Source organism: Ixodes scapularis, unplaced genomic scaffold (genome assembly GCF_016920785.2).
Source record: "Ixodes scapularis isolate PalLabHiFi unplaced genomic scaffold, ASM1692078v2 PGA_scaffold5__190_contigs__length_132052651, whole genome shotgun sequence".
Classification (NCBI taxonomy): Eukaryota; Metazoa; Arthropoda; class Arachnida; order Ixodida; family Ixodidae; genus Ixodes; species Ixodes scapularis.
In genome coordinates, this window is record NW_024609880.1 from 41,640,802 (window position 1) to 41,665,558 (window position 24,757).

The 24,757-nt window shown below is 47.7% G+C and overlaps 1 protein-coding gene across 1 annotated transcript; it reads left to right on the forward strand.

Annotated features, from left to right (window-relative positions):
• Positions 1–220: 220 nt before the first annotated feature.
• LOC121047529 lies at positions 221–9,612 on the forward strand. Its single transcript, XM_040502843.2, has 4 exons — positions 221–513; positions 2,701–3,120; positions 6,127–6,334; positions 9,379–9,612. The coding sequence occupies exons 1-4, from the start codon at positions 221–223 to the stop codon at positions 9,610–9,612; spliced, it is 1,155 nt and encodes a 384-aa protein (XP_040358777.1).
• The last annotated feature ends 15,145 nt before the right edge of the window (positions 9,613–24,757 follow it).

Below are 24,757 nucleotides of genomic sequence, written 5' to 3' on the forward strand. Positions count from 1 at the left end.
TTTCACCTCAAATTGAGTCGTTGAAATATTTTATGGGAAGCTCATAGCTGGTAAAGTATCACATTAAGTTTAATTTAAGACGGGGCAGTCTAAAGGCTTGTCTAGCCTGAAGGTGTTGCAAACTAAGAATATGGAACTCGGTGATGTTGTCCTTACAGTGAATGCTTTGATGAACTAAGTTGCCCTACTTTTGTTACAGGGCACCTACTCCATAGTCCTGATGGCTGTGGTAGACAGCAAGTACAAGTTTGTGCTTATTGACGTCGGTGCAGAGGGACGACAAAGTGATGGCGGCATTTTCAAGGCCTCCGAGATTGGTCAGGGCCTAGATCAAGGCACACTCAACCTGCCGAAGCTGGGAGTGCTCCCAGGGTGTCAAAAGCCACGCCTGGCACCTTACGCATTTGTGGGCGACGAGGCGTTTCAGCTTCGCACCGACTTTCTCCGCCCATATCCGGCGAAAGGTCTTGCTGATGAGAGGAGGGCCTGCAACTACAGACTCAGTCGAGCTCGGTAAGTTCATACCAGAGCTGTATATGGGGAGAATTTGGCCAGTTTATGATCTCGCCGCCATAACGCCCCCCTCCCAAGTGAGCCAGCCAGCCTGCGGCGCAGAGTGAGAGGAATGAGCGCATGCGCATGAACTCCCGGCTGCTCCCAGCTGCGCGGGGAGGGCCACCATTTTCATTCATTCGTCCGGCAGTATGAATGGGATTGACATCAAAATTTCGGTTTTCTCTTTTGATTTGGCAGGCTCTGGCAAGAAGTTATTCCTCAGCGGCTTAAAGAGCTAACGAATAAAGTTTCTCCATGTTTAGACGCAAACTTCTATTCAGGCGAAAAAGAAATAAGCTCGTAGTAGACAACTTGTAGCCTCAACAATGCTTGGCGCGTCGACAGCGTCGCATCAAAACGGCGGTAGTCTTTTCTTTGCTCCCTTCTTTCTCTCTCGCTCCTTCGTCACTCTCCTCCCCTTCTTTCACTTTTCTCCTCTCCAGCACCTTCGTCGCCACACCCACTGGCCAGATTCTCCCCATATACGGGTCTGGTTCGTGTTGCACAATCAAACCACCAGACAGAAAATTGTGGTGCAGTGCATGTTTTGATAACTGCTATAGATAAGAAGTTGGAGTCAAGATTAATGAAAATCTTTGCACTAAGACAAGCTTGCTAAATTGGTGAAATCTGAGCACATGAACACAGTCTTAAAAGGACACTGAAGACAATTTTCATGTTCTATTTAAAATTGAAGTATATGTCAGGAGTTTCCCCGGCTATGTTGACCATGTTCTAACCGAAACTGAACTTCCGTCTGGCACAAATCATGAAAGCAGTCCTCTTAATAATCATACTGTGAGCAACACTTCTCGGGGTATCTAGTGACCGGGAAAACCGGGACCAACCCGAATATTTCGGAATATGCAATTTGAATCAAGCCTGCAGAAAATTATCCTCACAGTGCTCAATTTCTTGTGTTGTAATTGTCTTGTATATTTAACCAAATTGTTTTATATATTTAAGTGGTCAGGGAGTTTCGCCTGAAATTGTCAGGAAAAGTCAGGGAATTTCAAAATAATAAATTGCTAGACACCGTGCTTCTATTTTGGGGGGCGAAAATTCAGTTAGTTTTGATTTTGCCAGTTTATTTGCAGATGCAGGCCCAGGAGTTAACAAAAAGGACAGTGACACGTTTCGGCGTATTGCAAGTCCTGAACATCTTGAGAGTGGGCTATCCAAGGAGTTTATTAGTACTAGGAGGGGGCACATTGCAATATGTGTGAAGCCCAGTCATAAAAAAGTTTAAACAATGTTGTACCAAACTTGACCCAAGATCTCTCTGGCAATTGGTGCACGTGACATGTCACGTGCGAGATGGATGGTTGATTGTAGCAGGATTCCTTGCAAGGCTTGCGCGCGCTCCGTCCGGTAGGTTTTATCAGATCGAAGGCTAGATGGGAAGCAAGCAGCTCCGTCCGGTAGATTGCGTCTTGGGCCGATAAGTGAGGAGGGTAAGGAGGAAAATGAGAAAGTCGAGGCGTCAAGGGAGCTTGGATTGTGGAGGCTAGACGGCTGACGTCATGCCCCCTCCTACCCTTCTAGTCTTCCAATCGACAACACTTGTTTGTCGATTGTGCCCAAGCACTGCAGACAGTGCCAACAGGGCAAGCTGTCTTGAGTTTTCAATTTCAATGACCTTGGTCACACTGAGCAGGATGCCGCGGATGACCTCAAGCTCGGCATACACCGGATGTGCTCAACTCGGGAGCTCATCACTGCGCAAACTTCCACCTCCTCCTCTAATTTCACTATCTTGAGTTTAGCGCTCTAGCAGCATTGTAGTCTACTACGAGGAGGAACTTTTTTAACTTCGCGACTACAGAAAGGTACACCTGCCTTGCAACAGAAATTTTGCCATCTTTTTTTTTCGTTTTGCCCCCAATAGTATTACTTTTATAACTGCCTCTTGTGAAGTGCTCAGCACATTTAAGAAACTGTCGTAGGATTTTGTCTTGCAATGATTTTGTGAATCGATTTACACTCGGGTTTCATCATACACATTTTTTAGTCCCAAGTCTTTCATAAATTGCTTAGAAGTGCATCCAGTTTCCATGTTTAGAACATCTGTCAGTGTTTCACTATTCCTTTTATTCCAGTGCTATTGTGTGCACACTAATCACTTTAATAACTTCTGTCAAACAGAAGGTGTGTGGAGAATGCCTTTGGGATCATGTCCGCCCGGTGGAGAATTCTCCTCCGGACAATCAACCTCCTGCCAGAGAACGTCGATTACGTCATCAAGTCCTGCGGTGTCCTGCACAACTTTCTCTTGGTACACAGCGAACACCCAGCAGCCTATGCTGATCAGGACGACAACATGGGAAACCCCACGGCAGGAGGGTGGCGCCGCGAGATCCCAGACTCAGCGAGGGAATTGCTGTTTCCGCTGGAGGCCACACGTGCACGGAACTTTGGCGATGATGCAGACTTCGCCAGGAAGATGTACATGTATTATTTCTGTAGTCCTGCTGGGGAGGTTTCCTGGCAGTGGGACCAGCCTGGCGTGAACAAACAGGTTGCACGAAGAAACCTGCGAAAGCTCGGAGTCCATGTGAACCTCATGTAAAATTTTGAGTCAAGTTGACATTTATTTGGCGAACCTCGGAAGACACAAAACAAAATATTAACTAGATTCTGAACTTTAATAAACACAATAGACCATTCGCAATATCCCCCAAGCGCCCTGGCCTATGCTAGAGGAATCATGGGAACGGTGTCCCTTCAGCTCCTTAGTGATCGGTAATTTCGACCCAATTTATGGTTACATAGCTTTTGAGTGTAATTCGGAGTCACCCTGAACAAGCGCCTGATATACCCTAAGGCCTTATCATATCGCTCTTAAAATTTCTTAATGTCAGCGTTTTTGACACTGTGCATGCTGTCCACCCTTCAACCTGGACGGGCTGCAGAAATCTCTTGCATTATTATCATTTTCGTGATATTAAGTTGGAAACTTTAAAAATGCTATAAGCCCCACTGACTCCGAGCTAAATCCTGGTTTTTGTTGTTGTGAATTGTCGGCTTTTTAAACCATTGCCGCTAAAACAACAATCACGAGAATGATAATATTGCAAGAGATTTCTGCAGCTCGGTCAGGTTGAAAGGTGGATCGCATGCACAGTATCAAAAATGCTGACATTCACGAGCAATTTTAAAAGTGGTACGACAGGTCTTTGGGGGTAGGGTGATTCCGAGTTGTGCTCAAAAACTGTGTAACCATGGAATTGGTCAAAATTAGCAATCACCAAGGAGCTGAAGGAACACCGTTCCCATGATTCCTCGAGTGCGGGCCGAGGCGCTTGCAAATATAGTAAATGTTCTATAGCAAGAATCGTACATCACCAGAAAATATCGTGGCAATTAACAGTACATTTCTGAACAACAAAATTGCAGCATAAAGTGAATGTCTATACTCGTCGCCTCTACAGCTGTAAAAAAAAAAAAAAAGGATGGGGTTGCATGTTCAGAGATAACATTTTAGCCTATCCGTTGAGTGCACGTGCCACACGGCAATGACTAGTTAATTTGACTAACCATGATTATTTCAACTAACCTGTACATGCAGCACCAAGTCCCGATTACATTTCTATCCAGTTGCTTCATTAGTAAGTTGCTGTTTGAAGGCACTTAGTAGATGCTGTAGGTGTATTGATTCACAACAACTTGTCAAGTTTACATATTTCTCACATTGCATATTTTGTTTTGAATTTATTATTGCACTAGTTGTATCAATGTATTGGAATTCTTGAATAAATATTCTGTATATAGATGTAACTTGAACATATCACCATCTTTGTAAATTGCCTGCTGCAGCAGTACAGAATCCACGACTTAAAATGGTAACAGTAACAACATACCAGGTACATATAATCAAAGTGAAACTCGTAAAAGAAGATTAGTCTTGACAACTTTCATTCCTAGAAATAAGATATTGTTAATAGTATGAAAACGTTGCTTGGGCACAATATGCTATGCAGCAATCTTACCAAAGAAAAAGTTGTACTCAGGTAATGTATTGCACACAACCGCCTCATGTCTGTAAATGCCCTGCAACTGTAGACTAAATGCACTGAATGTTACATTCCACTATTGCACCCCCAGTAGCTTTTAAACATTAAAAATAGAACAAAATTAAACCAGGTACCCTCTTGGCAGCGCGAAGTCCCACTACAGACAGAGCAATTTACAGATCCTCGAGCTGAAACACGGAATTGCTGGAATTGATCCGGCTCGATGACACCTATACCCGTTTTCACCTCAAGAAAAAAGGAAGTTTTGCTCCATGTTCCTACGCCGCACGAAGTAGTTCTCACAAAATTTGGTCGTCGGAGGAAGAAGCGATGCTTTTGGCGTTTGAAACGTGTACGTCTTGATAAGAGAACACATATCTAATCTAAAATACACCTCCATATGTCTCAATTCTCAGCGTAACGAGGGAAATTAGTAATGCTCCGCGATTAGCCGAACTTTTTTTACTATGGTTCTTGAGGTGAAAACGGGTATAGCAAGGAACGGCGGTATTACTGGAAAAAATTGCCCCATCTGAAACAAGCCTAAGTTATCTAGTCCTGGCAGTCTTCGATAGCCTGCAGGATGTTTTTACGCATTCTTAAAACCTTGGATGGATGAATAGATCGCATTGGATCGCACAACGATAGGGCAAAGTATTCATGCGCATCTGGCTTCTTCTGGCATGCAACACTAGAACTTATATTTTGGAGCACCGTCAAGAGCGGGTCAGGATTGCTCTTTTTTTTTTCTTTTGCGGCTCGTTCATAGCGCCACTGGAAAAAACTGGAGGGAATGGGCTTCCCACCCCCCCAGACAGGTGCTCCTCGTCCACTTCATACACTTCGACAATGCAAGCCTCCGGCTCCGGCCCATCCGCTGCCCCACTTTCGTCTAAATAGGCCCCCTCGTTCACCGGACGGATGAAGTCGTTATTACACGATGTGCTAGATGTCTTCACGTTTCCTGACGTGCTGTTGATTAAGAAGAAAAAAAAATTAGTTTAATAAAACAAACAATCAGTGCCACACATCATGGGCACAGCCAGGAATTTTCGGGTAGGGGAAGGCTAGGCTCACTAGTGCAGTGAACGATTGTGTGAAGCGCTTCGGCAGATTTCGCTGAGTTAGCATGAAAAATGGTCATAAGTCACTGCACACTGCTAAAAATAGCCTCAATCTATTTCGTTCTTTCTGTACCTTTCATCCCACTGAGTATTAACCAGTAGAAAGTTCACATTGTGCAGGAAGCTTATGCTAGCCGAAATGTTCGATCGGCACAGCTACAACGCAGCTCCAAATCTACTCAGACCTTAGTGTATCAGAACGTCACTAAAAGAGCCGTAAAATTGCGTAATTATAATAATGATCATGTTTATTTGCACTCGGATGCCGGTGACAGCAGAAAGACCGAAGGGCCATACCAGAGGCATGCACACGTGGAATCTATGAGTGGCGATCTATTATTTGGGGACAGCGAAGCCTGGACGGCTATCAAATAATTTAATCAAAGAACACTATCGGAGAATTCGCAGTGCACGCATTACCTTCGATGCTGCAGGGTATCTCGCACGAAATACATCTGTTCGAAGTGCGGCCACGACATCGGGTCTTCGACGTCGTCGGCGCCGGCACCGCTCGTCCTGGTTTTCTTCATGTCGCGCAGCAAGCGCACCAGCTTGTCCCGGAGAGATCTCCAACGTTTCTGGACTTTGTCCACTAAAATAAAAAGAAGACTAAGATTGAGGTGGGCACTTTCGTTGGTGAAAGTTAGGACTTACCGCGATCCTTGTCTCCCGGCAGAAGGAGATCGCCGAGTTCACTCCAAATGGCCGATTTTTTTTTTTTTTGTATCTTTGTAATCCTTACATTCTGGCTGCCAGAGCGCAGGACGCTTTTCAACTTCGCTAATTAGGCGTTCGTTGTTCACTGCCATTTTCGCAAGGCCGTGGCAAAAACTACAAGAATTCTACAGTGGTGAAAACTGAAGAAACTTCAAACGCTGCTTGCTACTAAACACGGCCGTTCATTGGTTGTTGCCTGCTGGACGCAGCGGGAGACGCGCCGCCTGGACGCAAAATATCTGGCTCCTCCAGATACGCCGGAATGCGCCTAAAAACGCTGCGTTTCGTCCTTGCGCCGGAAGTGACGTCAAAGCGCAGGCGCAGACGCGACGCAGACGCGGGGAAAAACGCACCATGTGGGCTATCCTTAATCCGTTCATGGGAGCACGTTCCCGCTTCCCGCTTGTCCACGTAATCCTTCACGTCCTTCCGACCTTCCACGCCAGGAAGACCTCCTCTTTGTTGAAAAGGTTGTACTTGTCACCCTTGGGAGATCCTTTTGTTGGACCTAACGTCAGCGCCGAAAAGCATTTTTTTTCTCAGTGGCGTAGCATTAACATTGCAACGAGACGCGTAGTCATTCGGATGATCCCATCGTCGTGGCGCGAGACTTGATCTTTTGGCGGTCAGGTGCACTCGCTCGGCCAACTCTCCGGACGTCGTGAGAATAAAGAGGGGCCAGTCATAACAGTCTCAACTTGCCGAATAAAAAAAGGAAGGATGAGGAGAGTTTGTTATAAAGGACCCTCTAGCCGAGGCAAGCCTCACATGTTTCGTCATGGACACCAAAGATGCCGACACTCGCTTACCCAAGCCTGCACAGCCTGCTTCTGATATTGAACGCTGCCTTTGCATCCAGCGCCACGGTGGAACGCCTGTTTAGCTTGACTGAGGACGTCATTAGAAGGAAAAGGGGAAAACCCTCCGATAACAACTTTGAAAGACAATTGCTTCTGCGAGCGAATAAACTATTTTGAAAGTCATAAAATGACTGCATTTATTTCAGTCTCGCAGGGTTTTTCACTAATCAAAACTGCTGGTCCTTTTGCTGCCACAAAAATATAAAAAAGTAACTTCGAAAGTAACTTAAAAGTAACTGGCTACTTTTTCGCAGTAGTTAGTAGTTTACTCGATTACTATTACAAATGCTTAATTTCTACTCTACTCCAACTACTTTTGGCGTCGATACTTAGTAACTTAATTTAACTACCTTTTTTGAGTAATTTGTACATGTCTGCCTAGCCGTACGTGCGTGGTGTGAGGTGAAGCATCGAGCCCGGACACATCTTGGAGAGAAGCTGACATGCATAGTGTAACTTATATAGTAGGCACCGGCCACGGCTGATCATCACCTCCCAGATAAAAAGGAGTATTTTTGGGTTTTCGATTTTTCTGCTAGCGATGCCCGTAATGGGGCAATGATTGTGTACAAGTCAGCGATCAGCTATGAATCGTGGCCTCGCTGACTGAACAGGAGTCCGATCGCTGACGCAGCAATCCTGTTCGACCAACGTCCCGCCTTCGCTAGGTGGCATAGAAAAAACCAGCACTACTGCCTTGTTACCTCGAAGAATAAGATGGTGTAGAAGTCGGGGACGCCGCAGAGAAGTGCAGCAATGTGACCATCTAAAGAGCGCATGTTAACGGCCACACAACCAACGGCCGTCTTGCGTCCTGAGGCTCTAAGCTGCAAGGCGGGACCAAGAAACCAGGACATCGATACCTGCTGCGATTGGTTAGAGGAAATGCGCTGACCAATCGCTGGGGGTGGCCATGCCCCGGTCCCTTGGTCCCGCTTGGTCCCGCCGTGTAGCTTAGGGCCACAGGTCTCTTTTTTTAATCTCTGGGAAGCCCGCTTCAACGTAGGTTCTGCCAGCACAAAACTGAGGATGGCGGTGCAGCACACAGAAGTCGAATGCATGCCAAGCCCCTTGCGCTGAACAGGAATTCATAGGATACAATACGTAGACGGACGTCACGCTTTCTTCTTTTTATCGCTCTTGGCCGCAAGCTACCCAGAGATTGTATATGACTTATAAAGGTTACAGCAATCAGAAACAAATATTTCACATATGACATCTCGAATGAAGGCATTTTGCGCAATGTAGAACACTGTCCATTTTCTTAGATGTTTAGGAATTATATCTTTAAACCTGCTCCCAATTTTTAGAGTAATATAATACTAGTTAAAGGACAACTCTGATCAACCTTTTAATTTGGGATCACGACTGCATTCAGCTAAAAGAGTGTCCCTGAATTGCGCTGGACTTTTTTTTCTAAATATTGCGCGTAGGTTTTATACATATCACGCTCGAAAATTTGGTTTCGGGCGTCTACCGCAAAAACGAAACAAACTGCTCGAGGGAGGGACGGCAACACTGATCATCAGCCATATGGCCGTGACGTGACGTTACAAGGGTACTGCACCAGTGTTTCCTGACTGAAAGCTAACCCTCTTGCCACACGGTAAACAGCAGCTGGTCGCTTGTTTAAAATCGGTTTTAGTAAAACGTGCGGCTTCATTTCGACGTAATATTTCGGCTGTGATCATATTTCGTGCCACTAAAGCGATGCCTTTAATTCATTTTGATTTTGTTTTCGACCGGAGTGGCCTTTAACAACATGAATTGATAAAATTTATTTTTTCTACGAGTCAGTGTGAAGAAACCGTTTTTGTCTGGAGAACTGAACTGAAACATTTTCCACTAAACTTGTTATCACCTCAAAAGATAACAACGAAGGAAGTTTTCCGCATTGGTCATACGCAGCGCTAAGTAGTTCTTACAAGATGTGGTTATCAGAGGAAGAATCAATGCTTTGGCGCACAAAACGTGCACGGCTTGATAAGATAACACATATATCTAATCTAGATGCCACTACATATATCTTACTTCTCTACACAAAAGGGGAAATTAGTAATGTCTCGCCAGAAACCAAACTTTTTCTTAAACTGTTCTTTTTTTTTTTAGGTGAAATGCCTACAGAAAGTTTTCTTTACCTTGGTCACCAGGAAGGCTGCGGATGATACGGAGCCGCCCGAGCCTGAAATGAATCCCGTGCAGTTCTGTTTCCTTCACAAATTGACGACAAAGGAAACACGAGCCGCGGTCGCTTACGAGGACCCGAGGGACTCCGTGTCGAAGAATAACTTGTCGCAGGAATTGAACAACATGACCGACCGCGGTATTTGGAACTGGTCGTAGCTCTACCCATTTGCTAAGGTAGTCAATGGCGACCAGAACGTATTTGTTGCCATCTCGCCTACAAGAAAATGGGCCGAGGTGGTCAATGCCGAAAATTTCTAATGGTGTTTTGGGAAGTGGAACAGGTTGGACGCCGCAGTGGTGGGGTTCGTAGTTTTTCGAGACTGACATTTGACGCAGGACGCGGTGTACTTGGCGACGTCCGCGCGAACTCCTGGCCACCAGTAACGCTCTAACTTCTTAGCAGTTTTATCTCTTCCAAGGTGTCCAGCGGTCAGGTCATCGTGACAGAGATGAAGTACACTTGGACGTAATTTCACGGGTACAAAGGGCGACCAACCTTGAGATCCACGATGGTAGAGTAGGCCGTGGTGGGTACGATAGGCACGGCGTAGTCGTCGCTCTGGTGTATGCAATGGAGGTGACCTAAGTCGCGACACAACGCCTTGAACTTCTGAGTCTTATCTTTGGTTATCAGTAAGGTTAAGCACAGGAATGAAAAATTTAACATATTCTTTGTTTACCTCTTCGGCCGGGGCTACTGGGTTACGAGAGAGGAAATCGGCATCTGTGTGGTATTTCCCGCTACGGTGAGGAATTTTTAATTGATATTCTTGAAGTAGTAGAACCCAGCGAGCGAGTTTAGGAGTAGGTCACGTTTTGGTTGAAGCCACAGTAACGCTGAATTGTCTGTAATGTCCGTGAAATGATGACCACATAAATAAGGCCGAAAGTGTTGGACAGCCCAGATGAGAGCAAGGCATTCCAGTTCTGACGAATGATACCGTTGTTCCGTATCTGTGAGACGACGACTGGCGTACCCGATGACTCCTTGAGTTGTTGTCGAGGGGTGCTCTTGAAGTAGCACAGCTCCCAGACCACTTCCGCTGGCGTCGGTATGCAGGAAAGATTGTAATTCCGGATCGAAATGGGCCAAGATTGGTGCCTGAAGAAGACTTTCTTTGAGATCGTTGAAAGCTTTTTCCTCGCTTATGGTCCATTGCCAAAGGCTATTTTTACGAAGAAGACGTGTAAAGGGTGTTGCGACACTGTCGAGTACTGGAATGAACCGCCGAAATTAAGACGCAAAGCCGAGGAAGCTTTTTACTTCGGAGAGGCGAGTCGGCTTTGGGTACTTTGATACCGCTTCTAGCTTCGCGGGGTCAGGTTTGGTGCCGTCTTTGCTGATGACGTGACCAAGGTAAAGAAACTCTTCAAATAAAAAATAAAAAACACTTTTGAGGTTTGATCCGCAAGTTCGCTTGATGGAGTGCGTCAAGAGAAAGTTCAAGCCTCCGGTTGTGTTCTTCGAACGTTCTACCATATACAATAATGTCGTCAAGGTAAACAAGTGCCATGATCCATTTGGGGTGACCTAGAACCTTATCCATAAGCCGTTGGAATGTAGCTGGAGTGTTACAAAGGCCAAATGGCAATCGTGTGAATTGATAAAGTCCAGCGGGTGTTACAAACGCAGATTTTTCAGCATCCTTTGGGTTCAACGGAACTTGCCAGTACCCGGATAACAGGTCAAGAGTGGTAAAGTATCTGGCGCCTTGTTATCTGTCGAGCGAATCATCAACACGGGGTAAAGGGTACAAGTCTTGTTATGTGATGCTGTTGATCTTTCTATATTCAACACAAAAACGGATAGATCCATCGTTTTGACGCACAAGGACAACTGGCGACGACCACGGGCTGTTGGATGGTGTGACAACCCCTTGACTAAGCATGTCAGCGACTTCTGTTCGAATAACTTCGTATTCGACGGGAGCCAGTCGACGTAAGAGCTGGAGAATAGGAGCATGGTCACCTCTGTCAATATATATATTGTATAATTCATAGGTGTTTATTCGACAAAGAAATTTCTCATACAAATGATATTTTTCAAAAGGACAAAGCCCCGCCGAGAGTGCCCGTCTCCCCTGCTTCAACGGGAAAACTAATTGCGTCAACGCGTGGAGGTGGGGTTGCCGAAGACGACCAAAGTAAAGAGCCTCCAAGAACGACGGAGCGTTCCCGCTCTCCCGACGCCACGTATCGCAACGACCCTCCTGCAACAGTGCCCAACAACCTAAACATTGTTGTCGACGGCCACGACGCATCAGCTTTCGTGGACACCGGAGCAGACTACTCAGTTTTGAATGGGAAACTCTCTCGCCACTTTCGAAAAGTCACGATGTCCTTGGACGGCCCGTAAATACGCACCACCGGAAGACACGTCATCACTCTTGTTAAGACGTGCACTGCTCGCGTCGAAATTCACTAGGAGACCTGTCCAGTCAAGTTCTTCGTTGTATAAGAGTGTGGTAGACACGTAATTTTCGGCATGAACATTGTGTACAAATACGGCGCCATCAGCGACCTTGGAGATAACAAGGTTACGTTGCAGACACCTGTTCCACCTCCAGAGAAGCCCCAAACCACTTCAATCGCCGTGCGAGTAGCTACCGACCACGTGAAACTGCCGCAGCAATCAAGTGTTGTGGTACCCATCGTAACAGATTCAGCTACCTGTGGCGTGGTTGTTCTGGAAGGCAACATTAAATTGCTCCTGGAATGAGGAATAGCCGTCGAAAAAATAAGTAACAGAACTTCGGGATGAGCAAACTATGGTCCTCGTGACGAACTTCCGACAAGAAGCGCAACTCCTCACGAAAGGGGTCTCTGTGGGTCAGGTGGAGGAACTCCTGAACTCCGCCGAAATCGCCGCGATTACTGATGCGTTCTTGTCACCTTACCAAGTCAGTACGTCGCCCGAACAGCTCGACGTTGACACCAAGCTTCCGGGCCCGAAACGAAGGCAGTTGATTAACCTCTTTGCCGATACAGCGGCTGATTGGCGACGTCGTCGAAGGTGCGCCAAACCGCCGTTCGCTCGATTGCTGTATTAAGAGGCTGCGTAAGGGAAATGGAGGTAATACAGGAGCAAGTAGAAGAGATGCTGATCAACGATATAATACAGCCTTCAAGAAGTCTGTGGGCCTTTCCAACTGTAGTGGTTAAGAAGAAGGACGGTACGCTTAGGTTTTGCGTGGACTACTGGCAGCTGAACGCGGTGACGAAGAAAAACGTCTATATACTCCCCCGTATCGACGACACGCTAGACCGGCTACGCAACTCTCGATATTTTTCATCGATCGACTTGAAGAGCGGCTACTGGCATATCAAAGTGGATGAACAGGACCACGAGAAGAGAGCCTTCGTCAAGCCGTATGGACCGTACGAGTTCAAGGTGATGCCTTTCGGACAATGCACGACGCCACCAACTTTCTAGCGTGTCATGGACACCGTACTGACAGGACTGAAGTGACAACGTCGTAGTGTTTTCAAGCGACTTCGACAGCACTTTCAACGACTCTGAGCCGCACTCCACGCGATACAGACTGCCGGACTTACCCTCAAGCCGTCAGAGTGTCGGCCCGCCTACAACGAAGTGAAGTTCTGAGGCCACAAGGTTTGTAACGAAGGCGTCCGCCCAAACCCCGAGAAGACTCGTGGCGTCGCGTCATTTCCAGCACCGAAAAACAAGGCCGCACGAAACTTCCTTGGCTTTTGTGCCTAGTATCGACGGTTCGTTCGGAATTTCTCAAGGATTTGCGAGGAGCATCAACAGGCACTTGACGAGCTAAAGCGAAGACTGTGTCTAAGAACCCGAGGAGTATACTCCTCGGGTTCTTAGACATTTTGTTCAGTACGCGGAGACTGATATTCACACGGACGCTAGTAACGCAGGACTTGGAGCGGTACTGGCTCAAGTGCACGAAGGCACCGAGCGAGTCATCGCCTCCACAATACGGCCACTGTCCAAGTCGAAGAGAAAAGACTCCACAACTCAAAAATCATGTCTTGCGGACGTCTGGTCAATCACGAAGTTTCGCCTGTACTTATGCGGGAGCCAGTTTCTGGTAGTCACGGGCCACCACTCGCTCTGCTGGGTTGGGAGCCTCAAAGATGATAACCAGTGATGGCCTGTAGCTGAGCCGGTTGGTTATCCATGCTTACTGATTACCAGCTGAACGTAATGAAAAGCGACGAAATGAAAAGCGCTTTTCATTACGTTCAGCTGGTAATCAGTAAGGATGATAACCATTTGGCCACGGGCGCGCTTGGTCAGCCACGCGCGTGGCAATATAAAACGCAGTACTCTTCGTTCTATGCTTTCCGATTTTAATTCAAGTTTCTTTGCGTACCGACCACAGACTACCCACGCACATTCCAGTATCGGGCGCACTAACATATTGTATGCTATCAGCTTGGTTTTCGGTGAAGCAAGCGTGAGCGTTCGTCTGACAAATCCTAATCTTCTCTTGGCTTTGCCAAAAGTGTTATTAAAGGGCAACTCCGGCCAAAACTCAAAATGAATTAAATTACTGGTATAGCTTTAGTGACACAAAATACGACCCCAGCCAAAATTTCACGTCCGTGGAACGCCGCATTCTCAACTAATGCCGATAATAAAAACGCGACCCGCCGCGAGCCGCTGCTCCTTAGCGGGCGGCCAGCCGGTTGCCGATCGCTAAAGCAACATTGGGCCGTGATGTCAACGTCGTCCTCTTTTTTTCCTCCGTTCAGGACGGGCGCACGGCGCTGCCGTCGCGCGCGCTTCTTTGTGCCGCTATTACCGCTACTTCGGCTTGTAATTGCGTGTTTAGCCGTTGCTTTTACCTGTAGCCCGTGTAGCTTTGGTATAGCTTTTTGTTTATTTGCTTGTGGGGACTCCTAGACCCGTTTTAGCGAGCAACTCGGTGCGCTCAAGACTGCGCAGCTGTTCCTCGAAAGATGCCGAGTACAACTTAAAGCGCTGTGGGCTGCTCAAACAAGCCGCTGCGCAACCCGGAGGTGCTTTTTCACAAGTTTCCAACGGATCGGAAATTGGAGAAGGTGTGGGTGAACGCTGTTCGACGAGTGGACTTTGGAAAGCCTTGGACGTCGACCCCCAGATCGAAGCTCTGCTCCGATCATATTTCGCCGGAGAGTTACGGACGAAACCTACAGGTGTTGGTTGCATGTGGCTTGTCAGCGAAGGCGTCGAGGCTTAAAAAGGATGCCGTGCCGTCGCTCTTTGCCCATCGTACATGTACAGAAAAGGTAAACATGATAAAAGTGTCCTGATCAATAAATAAAACAGTCACTGTCAAGTGCAGTGTTGAAGATTGAGCATTCACGCTCCATTGAATGTCTGTTGAATGGGGAATGGTGGGCATGTAGAGTACAACCACTAACTAGCTCCAAACACTGAAGTTTGTAATGAAAACGAAAACAATGTTCTGCTTTGCGTCACTGCTTGTTTACTACGCAATCTCGTGCGTAGTATTCAGGCCCGTAACGACTACTAGCGAACAGCCGGCGCGTGAAGCTCATGCGATATAAACCTTCGCCTCCCAATCGTTCGAACCCGTTACGCAGCAGTATTAATTAACATTGCGCTTGTGAATACCACAAGGGACTTTAAAGAAATCGCGAAAGTTCGGATTTGTAAGTTAGGACTCCTAATTTGCCCGAGTTCGGCTGGAGGTAAATATATTTAAAAATGCAAAAAAACAAAAAACAAAAAAAAACACTTGTCTTAGTCAGAAGTTACGAAGGAAAACTTAAAATCCTATGTATTCTAATAAAAAAAATTGTTGTGGGTGGGGGTGGGAACGCGGAAGGGAAAGAAAGTGTTCTCACCTTGCTAACGTTCTCTGTTTTCCTTTATCACCCACAAACACTTTTGCTAGCTTTCAGAAGAAAATGACTGCCCAAAGAACTTTTTTTTTTAGTGCGGCAAGTTTTTTTTTTTGTACAAAGATTCACTACTTGGACGAACTTATGTGGTGAATTAGTGTCGTAGCTTACAAATTCGGCCTTTACGCGCCTGAGGAAAAAATAACGAAAAAACAGACGTCTACAGCTTGACACACGTCTGTGCGGTTGTCGCGGAAAGCGCCAAAGAGCCTCAAAGCTTCGTATCTGGGACTGACCCGCCGCGCGAAAGCGCCAGCACTGTACATCACTGGCAGCGCGGCGTAGAGCAACGCCGCTCCATCCACGGAGCCCCGATGACAATTTAGGCCTAGCGACGAGTGCGGGAGACCGCACGCACGCCGCCGACAGCTGCCGAGTACGGCACCGAACGGGTTCACTCGTTTTCCAGTTGCTAGCTTTTGGGTATACAAGCAACGAGTACGGCACGGCATAGCGCACGCGCGGCGGCGGCCGCCGAGTACGCCACCGAACGAGTTGACGGGTTTTCCAGTCGCTAGCTTTTGGGTATACGCACTAACCCTTGCTACATATGCTGGATAACTACCACGTATACAGAATTTAAAAAAAAAATCAGCTTACCTTCTATCTTTAGACGGCTAGCGCAACAGAGGTAGGTGCCGCTTGGACTGCGTACTCGCTGAACGAGAACGATCTTGGCGTCACGTTCACATAACGGCTGATTTCCAGTGTTGCAGGAACCTCGAGCGGCTAGTTTCGGTTTCGTCGGCCGCGCCCCAAACAAAACTTTGAGACGTCGATATTTTTAAAACTACGCACAATAACGAGAAAAAAATTACACCTTGCAATTCAGGGGCGCTAACTGCACTAAAAACAGCCATAATCCCAAAATCGAAAGTATGGACCGGAGTTGCCCTTTAACGTGCTTTGTCTATCCTAGATCTGAAGTTATAGTAACGCTAAGCTATTTATTTTCAGTAACATTTGTTAAAGTAACTCCCGGCACTCTGTAGTTAAATGCCAATGACTGATGCTTGTGATCGAGTTACGGACATGCAAAAGTTTTTTGTCTGCGTGTTTGCGATAATTTACATTTTGTAAACCAACCATTTATTTTAGGCAAAGAAGCATTTAACCTAATCTGATCGGAGACAAGTTTGACTTACTAGTCGGACGTTGTAGGACTAGCGCAGGCGATCGCACGCTTTGTACATTCCTCTGGTTGGAGCAATACCGCGCCGAGTCCTACATTCCTGGCATGCGTTCGAAATTTTGTTCCGGCCAATTGGTCGAAGTGGCTAAAAATTGGTGGCGACTGTAGTCGTCGCTTTAGCTCTTTGTATGCCTGTTCTTCCATTCCCCATTTAAGTTCACAGCGTCTTTCGCGAAGCGCGTGAGCTGCTCAGAAAGCTAGGCGAAATCCAGAACCAGCCGCCTGTAGTATACGGAGAGCCCGAGGAATCTTCGGACGGCCTTCTTGTCGGTGAGCGGGGGAAATGCCGCCACGGCGCCAGTCTTCTCAGGATCAAAAAAAAGGCACCTTCGTTGCTCACAACTTGACCTAGAAACTTCAGATATCCGTAGGCGAAACGCCTTTTCGTCGGCTCGAGTGAAAGTCTGGCGGTCCTGACTGATTTAAGGACGGCTCGAAGGCATCGCAAGTGCTTGTCGAAGTTGGCCGAGAATGCCACGACGTCGTCGAGGTAAACGAGACAGCTCTGCTATTTGATGCCTGCGAGTACGGAGTCCATGACACGTCAGAAATTGGCCACCGCCTTGCACATTTCGAAGTTTAGCACATTTAACTCGTATAGTACATTGGTCATGACGAAGGCAGTCTTTCTCGGTCCTATTCGTCGACTTCGATCTACCAGGTCTACCGACGAAAAGTATCGGGACTAACGCAGTCGGTCTATCGTTTCGTGGATCCGAGGGAGCGGTTACAGGTCTTTCTTCGTCACCGCGTTGAGCCGCCAGTAATCCACGCAAAATCGAAGCATTCCGTCTTTCTTCACCAGTGTAACTGGAGAGGCGCGCGGGCTGCCTGACGGCTCAATGATGTCGTCGTTGAGCATTTCTTTGACTTTTTCATTAATGGCCTATCTTTCTTTTGGGGAGAATCGCTGCAGCGGACGATGCACAGAGATCAGATCGCATCCTCGTTGGTAACGATCCGAAGTTTCGCAACTGTTCTCTGGCGTACTTTCGACATCGTCGAAAAGCCGTCATTGAATTCTGCAAGGAGGTCTCTAAGCTGCCGTCGTTCCGTGGCACTGACTTTGGGGTTATCATCGAGCTGCGGCGGCGGTGTACTCTATAGCTGAGATGGCGAGGGTTCATCGGAGACCGCGGCGATATCAATGGCGTTCCGGAGGTCCTTTTCTGAGGTGCTGCGCCTCCTCTCGAAAGTTCGTTACAAGGACCACGGTACGCACTTCGTGCAGCTCTGCTACGCCCCTTGCGACGCTTACTTCTCTTTCGAGAAGCAGTCGGACGTTGCCTTCCAGAAGATTTTCCCCGCAGGCGAATGCATCAGTCACGACACAAGAATACTAGTCCGCGACGGCAAGTTCACATGGTCCGCATAACTCGATCGGACGGCTGCTGGTGACATTTTGGATCCCTCCGGAGGTAGGATGGGCTTTCGAAGCGTCGACCTGTCCGCTCCAATTTTGATCAGCTCACAGTTTTCACACAGGAAGTCCATGCCCAGGATGACATCTCTCACGCAGTCCTGAAGGACGACGAGCTTGACTGGACAGGTCTCACCGTGATTCTCGACGCGAGCAGTGCACGTCCCAACAGTCGTTATGGGGTGTCCTCCAGCGGTGCGCATTTGCGGGTCGTCCAAGGACATCGTGACTTTCCGAAGGCGGCGAGAGAGCTTCCCGCTCTAAACGGAGTAATATGCTCCGGTGTTTACAAGTGCTGACGCGTCGTGGCCGTTGATGACAACGTTTAGGTTGTTGGGCACCGTTGCAGAGTCGCCGTTCCAATGCTTTTTGTTGATTGAGTTGGGGCCCTCCGACATTCTTGGAGGATGTTTTCGACGGTCGTCTTCGGCAGCTCCACCTCCAAGGGTTGCCGCGCTTAAATTTCCCTTCGAGGTAGGGCAGACAAGCTATCTCGGCAGGACCTAAGAAAGTGAAGACGCTGGACGACGCAGTGAAGGCGAACGGGATCCCCGGGGTGAAGCGGGTGCTGGTGACGGCGGGCGATGCAGGTACTCCTTAATGTCCTGCGCTCGTTCTCCGCAGTGCGAACCCACGAAGCCCAAGCTGCCGGTATCGGTAACGCCGGTACACGTGTTCGGCCTCTCCGCAGCGGTACACACAGCGGGCGACGGTCAGCCGGGCGCCACACGTCCGTCTTTCTTAGAGCCGGTGGTTTGGCTCTGACGTACGGCGCATGTTCCTCAGTGCGCCCAGGGTAATGCGGCGTAGCAGGGGCTTCCCGTCTAGGGTGCGCCGGGTACTGGTACTGCCGGGTTCCTGGCGGTGGTCGTCGTGTCATGGCGGCGTAACTCAGGGTCGGTTGCTCGAGCGGCGCAGGGTTGACAGGAGCCCGTGGTTTGACGGTTCTTTGGAACTTTTCTCGCACAACTTCGCCAATAGACAGCGATGCTGGGGATGAGCAGCAGGGACCAGCTTTTTGAGTTCTTCGTGAACAACGCCGCGGATGATCTCGTGAAGCTCGTCGTTCCGCTGCTGAGCTCGGAGCGGGGCGATCCCAGAATTGAGACGTCGTTGAGCCGGTGATAGTGGCGAGCTCGAGCCGCTAGAACCCGTTCGATGCTTGTTGCTTCGGCAACAAACTCATCGACTGTTGTTCGAGAGTTGCGGACGAGTCCGCCGAAGATGTCGCTTTTCACGCCCAAGTTTTCTCGTCGGAGGCTTGCGTTTCGGCGCGTGCACTTAGGTGTAGCACATATTACATGAAGCTGGTTAAGCTCTCGTTGGGGGCTGAATCCGTGTTTGATGCAGGTCTTCCACCCGCTGCCGTCGGTGTTGGCTTGTAAAGGTCCGCTTCAACTTGGCCACGCAGATGTCCCACAACGTCAGTGAAGAATAGGGGTTCCCAAACCATTACGTCGCAGTACCCTCCAGCGAAAGGTGAAGGTTATGCATATACTGCTCGACAGTTCATCTGTTGTGACGTGGCACGCGCTCGTGGGCCTCGTTGTGGAAGGGCGTCGTCGTACGGGGGGCGACGGGCAGGTAAACGACGGAGGGAGGCAGCGGCGAGAGTCTCAGTTTGCAGGTGCCGGGATCTCATAGTTGTTTTCGTCGAAATCTTCCTCTGGGAGTCCGGTAGAAGTCCGAATTGTGGGGGTCGACCTTTAATGCGGCAGCTCCCTCGGGTGTCGGTTGTCTCCGTGGCGGATCTTCTTTAGCCGGGGCCTGGGCTTGCGCTGCGATATCTTAGAGGGGTATACGCTTCATGGGCTGCGGTACCCTGCGCCTCCTCCAGAAATGACACGAATGAACTAAACATTTAATGAGGGTCGGACTTGTGCCAGAAAGGAAAAAAAAACGAGAAAAACCGACGTCGAAAAAGCAGCAGTGAGCGTCGGTGGCAACAGCAGCAAGCCACGATCGGTCCGCGTAACAGCTGGCTGTCGCGTGAGAAAATCAGGGAATGAATTGGCGATACGGAGCTCGGCTATTTATCTAGTTTGCTCTTCATCTCGAATATTTTAACTAGAATGTTCGGTAAATAGCTAAATTGAGACTGAATAGGCAAGGTCATTCTGGCCTTTTTGTTTAGTCTCGGGTTATAACGGCGCGAATCTTCTAGATGAACGGAGAAGCGTATTTTGTTGATAATGCACTTGGCAATATAGCTCATATCTTGAAGGTAATCATTTGTGCGGTGACCCCCTGAGCACTTTTTAAGGTTCTAAGTATCCGATCTCCTTCTCGGCAGTTTGTCAAAGGAAACCTGTGTTTCAAGGTTCGTGGACCCTCGAGCCAGCCTCTTACTAAAAGCAATGGTACAACCAATAATAATTTGCGCCGTCGCTAAAACTACATATACAAAACCTGCTCCTACAAAACATATTATCGCTTCTCTGCATCGCACTACCTACGACGAAGTGAGCCAAAGCAGGTAATTCACTTTAAAATAGGTATTTCTGATTTCCTTAATAGTTGAGTTGATTAATAGGGTCAATAACTTCACTATACTCACTTGCATAGGGAGAAGTGCAGGAGTGTCTCTCGAACGCCTGGCCTCCAGCACGCGCCCCGTGTTTTCGGTCGTGCTTTGACTGCGCGCGCGCGCTCGAGGTGCGCAAGAGACAGAAGCGTTGTCAAGGGTAGAATGCTCGCGCTGGAGGCGGACAACAGGCGCATCTTCCTACCGTACTCACCTTGTCAAAGACTATTGAGAAACCTACCGACTTGCGACATCTCGTCGATATCTACTATGCTCAATAAAAAGTCAACAAAACTTTTGTAGCTTTATAAATGACACTGGCTCCGGAGAAACAACCGAATGTTTTGAACACGAAGTAAACAAAACGTCTGCAGTCTTTATGATGCGACTGTTAACAGGAAGTGAGCAGAAAAATATCAAAGTAAAGTTAATAGAAAGTCAGCAGCTTCTCTTTTGACTCAGGCTGAAGAAAATCAATGGAAAGTTTCCAACACGAAATCGACCAACCTTTTGTTGACTATGTCTGTAGCATGTCAAAGTATAAAAAACTAACCACAGTAAAAGAAAAGTCAACTCGTTTTTAATAAAAACTCAAAAAATCATTTTATAGAAGTAGAAGGTGCCATAGCGGCACGCGCGGCTTTTATTAAACTGCGCCGCCAGAAATATCGACAGCGGCCCCTGTCATAAATGAACTACCCTTTCCGCAAAGGAACTTGATCACCTCTGCCACTTCCTCTGGGCGACCAATTCTTCCCAGAGGAATTTTGGCAGCAATTCTCGCCTTTTCATCGGGGTTTTCTGTAAAGGTTGGCGCCACTAACGGTGTGTCAATGGTATTTGGCAAAACAACGTTGACTCGAATGCCCTGCGAGGCCAGTTCCTTAGCCGCGACCTTAGTCAATGCTACGACGGCAGCTTTGGTCGCGCTGTAGACAGTGCGTCGGGGTATCCACAGCTTGGCCACAATGCTTGCAACATTGACGATGCAACCGTTGCGAATATTTCCAGTGGTCATAGCTTGCGCTGCCGCTTGGGTGACAAGAAACGTGCCCTGAAACAGAAAAAAAAATGAACATTCGTCCTATGTACAAACAAAAAAAAATGGTCGTGTTTATATAGTGGGACAGATTATAATTAGGGTTTCGTGTTTTCGCTAAATACCGAAAATCCGAACTGAAACTTCAGCGCTAGGGTTTTGTCCCGGGGGTGGTGAAGGGAAGCACGCGGAGCGTTGCAAAGATACAAAGGTGTGACCAAATATCTTTTCACACAAAACCCTACCCTAGTCACAGTCTGAACTAAGGGAACCAGCCACCCGACGTACTGAAAGATTAAGGATTAATTTCCAATCGAATATTTCACGCGCTCCGATATCGTACCTTTCGAAGCGCGCATTTTGCGCTGGCAGATATGGCACAAGCTGGCCATCTTCCGCGCGCGGATTTGTGGACGCACAATCTCTGTGGAGCGCAACCAACAGCGCAGCAGCCGCTTCGTCAAATTGGAGGGATCTCCCCGGAAGTCTAGAGATGCGTGCTACTGCGCATGCTTATAGCGGGCCGAGCATGTCCTGTGTGCTCCGATCGGTCGGTTGTGTGCGAGGGTGGTGACGGGAAGTACGTGCGGTGCGTTGCGTGCCACACCTCTCGTACGCTGCTAACTCGTGTGGTTCAGGCGACGCAGAGTTGGTACTGGACCCTGGCAAATCGTAAGCACTGACATCTGCGATATCGCGAGGAAGAACAGGAAAGAGAACAGCGTAAAATACGAAGAACTTAGCAGACGCAAGGGGTTAGGCGAGTACAGTTTGCCTTAACTGATTGTTTACCTTTTTTCATAACATTCGGAGTGTCTTCTTGAGAAATCAGCAAAGTACAAACAAAGCAATAGCTGTGTATGTTATAATTGCAACCTCTTTGTGTTTATTTAATAATATCTTACCATCGGCCTTCGCTCTGTCGCTGACAATCACTGCGTGCCCTGTCGTTCCGGGTGGCCAACGCTGAACTATTTATCTTTCTTTGTGACATGAAGTCCATGGCTCAGGAAATGTGCTCGACATGTGTCGGGTGATACTTCTGCTCCTGGGCAGCGAAAGCAGTGACCGGAAAGCGGATATGTCATTCTGCTCGTCAACATCGAGCCCGAGCAAGATTGACCGCTGCCATTTTGAACGACAGGCCGTCTCCGGCGGATGGCTCCAAATATGTGACTCCGTCTTTCGTTTGTCAATTTGGTGTGGTTGCCACGTAGCGGTTTTCTCCTCCCTCGTAAATGTTGTAAACCAATCCGGATCTACCAGTGGCATTCATCATAAGGGTCATCCCCACTAAACACGATCCGAACTATTCTGCCGCTCTTAAACGAGTTCCAGAAAACGACCAAGCGTGCAGTAATTCCTTATTAGGAACTAGAAACGTATCGCCTCAATGAACAACTTCCGGGCATTATCAAGAACTACTAACCTACCTGATGTTAGAATGAATTAGGGTATCTAATGCATTTTACTGTATTCCAACAACAAAGAAAACAAAACAAAAACGGCCGTCTTCACTCCCATGGCCGAAGCGTGTGGCTGATGCCTCCTCCCAAGGACCCCCCCCCCCCCCCTCCCTCCCCGTTGTCGTACAGAGGAAAGGGTGGCACTCGCCGCCGAAAAGAAACTTTGGGCTGCGAGGTTAAGCTTTTATATTTAGGATCAGCTCGGCCATGCAAGAAATGCGTAGCAGACCACGCTAGTTATGCGCCTTGGCCACGGAAGTGCAGGGCCAGTTTCGCGCACATGATTTCTGATATGAAACTTAAATCAGTATTCGAAAAAAACACGGAAGAATAAAACAAGTCGGGACGAAGACAGACATTAATGTTCTGAGAACTAGCAACAGACATTGAATCATGGTTGCTAGTTACTTACCTACGTGTTATACTCTTTCATGTTTTCTGAACTGACTTTTTGGTATACCCGCTCTAAATTCACTTTTAAAACCCTAAACGCGTACGAATTGAGTATGTATTTTGGGACTTCGTAAGATGCGTCAATTATTTTATATATTTGCTGAAGTATTTGCTTGAGTGGTTTTCCGCGATGCTGAGGAAGTTTCTAATTGAAACCGTTCCTTTACAATTTATTTTCGACGGAGGTTATTACTTGAAAGTAACTGGTATACTAAATATAATGAATGTTACCAATGTTTCGAAAGAGGCCCTTTCGCAAAGACCAATACGATATTTTGCTTCTTTTTTACGCGATGTGTATACATTTTACGAATGGTTTGGCTTAGGTTTGTAGGAAGATATTGTATAAATTATGTAACCCCGTGAGGGAAAATTAAAACAAAAATGCAACGCATTTACGCTATTGAGTATTAAATTTCAGACCAGCAGCAGTTATTGGCTTGTGTAAATATCGATAGTTTTGGCGCCGTTGTCATTTCTGATTGCTCTGACTCTCGGTTCAGTGCTAGAGCCATACTTCGTCTCACGCTACGATGAACTAAAGGCAAAAGCTACGGACCGCTAGATCCGATCACGAGCCACTTAGACATTCTGCAGTATTTCGCTTCGATGCACGGATCGGTGCCCGCGTCTCGGATTAATGATGAGGGGACGGGTGGGCAGTGGTTCGAATCGAAGACCACTGAGTGACTCAACAAAATTACATCACAAAGAAAGCCACGACATATAGGCTCTTTGCAGCGTCGAAGCGACACAAAAGGATGCGCCGCTTTTGGGTTCGAGCATTATTCGTCCACCCCTAATCAATGTTAGGCGTGCCATAGTACAGCGTGGAACGCTATTGGACCTGGCGGCCCGTGTGTTTGGCCTTTTGTACATCGTAGGATGATACGAAGTATAGTCCCGTTCGCTATTTTTAGAAGTCCCGGTATATTGTGTGCTCATTTTATATAGGATTGAGGGTACCGATTGAGCTAAAAACAGCAGCTGCGCGAGGGGTGTAACGCAAACAGCAGATGAATGCAGACAGTGCCCTCTCTATACATTCGGTACCTAGCAAACGAGGACGACAAGAATCCTCACCCGTCGGCGCAGGTGCGAGGTTTTGCGACTCGGCGCTCCAGTGAAAAAAGGGTTATGTGGGTCGCCGACTCAACTGCAACTGCTGTACCTCTGTACTACGTGCATGCCAGTGGATGCGAACGAACTGAAAACTGTAGCCTCTTCTGAATTGCCGTAATATTCGTTCTAATGTTCTTGTACAAACTATATTGTGCTGACAAATACTAGGGAGAGCTGAATTTGTTGAGCGCAAAGATCA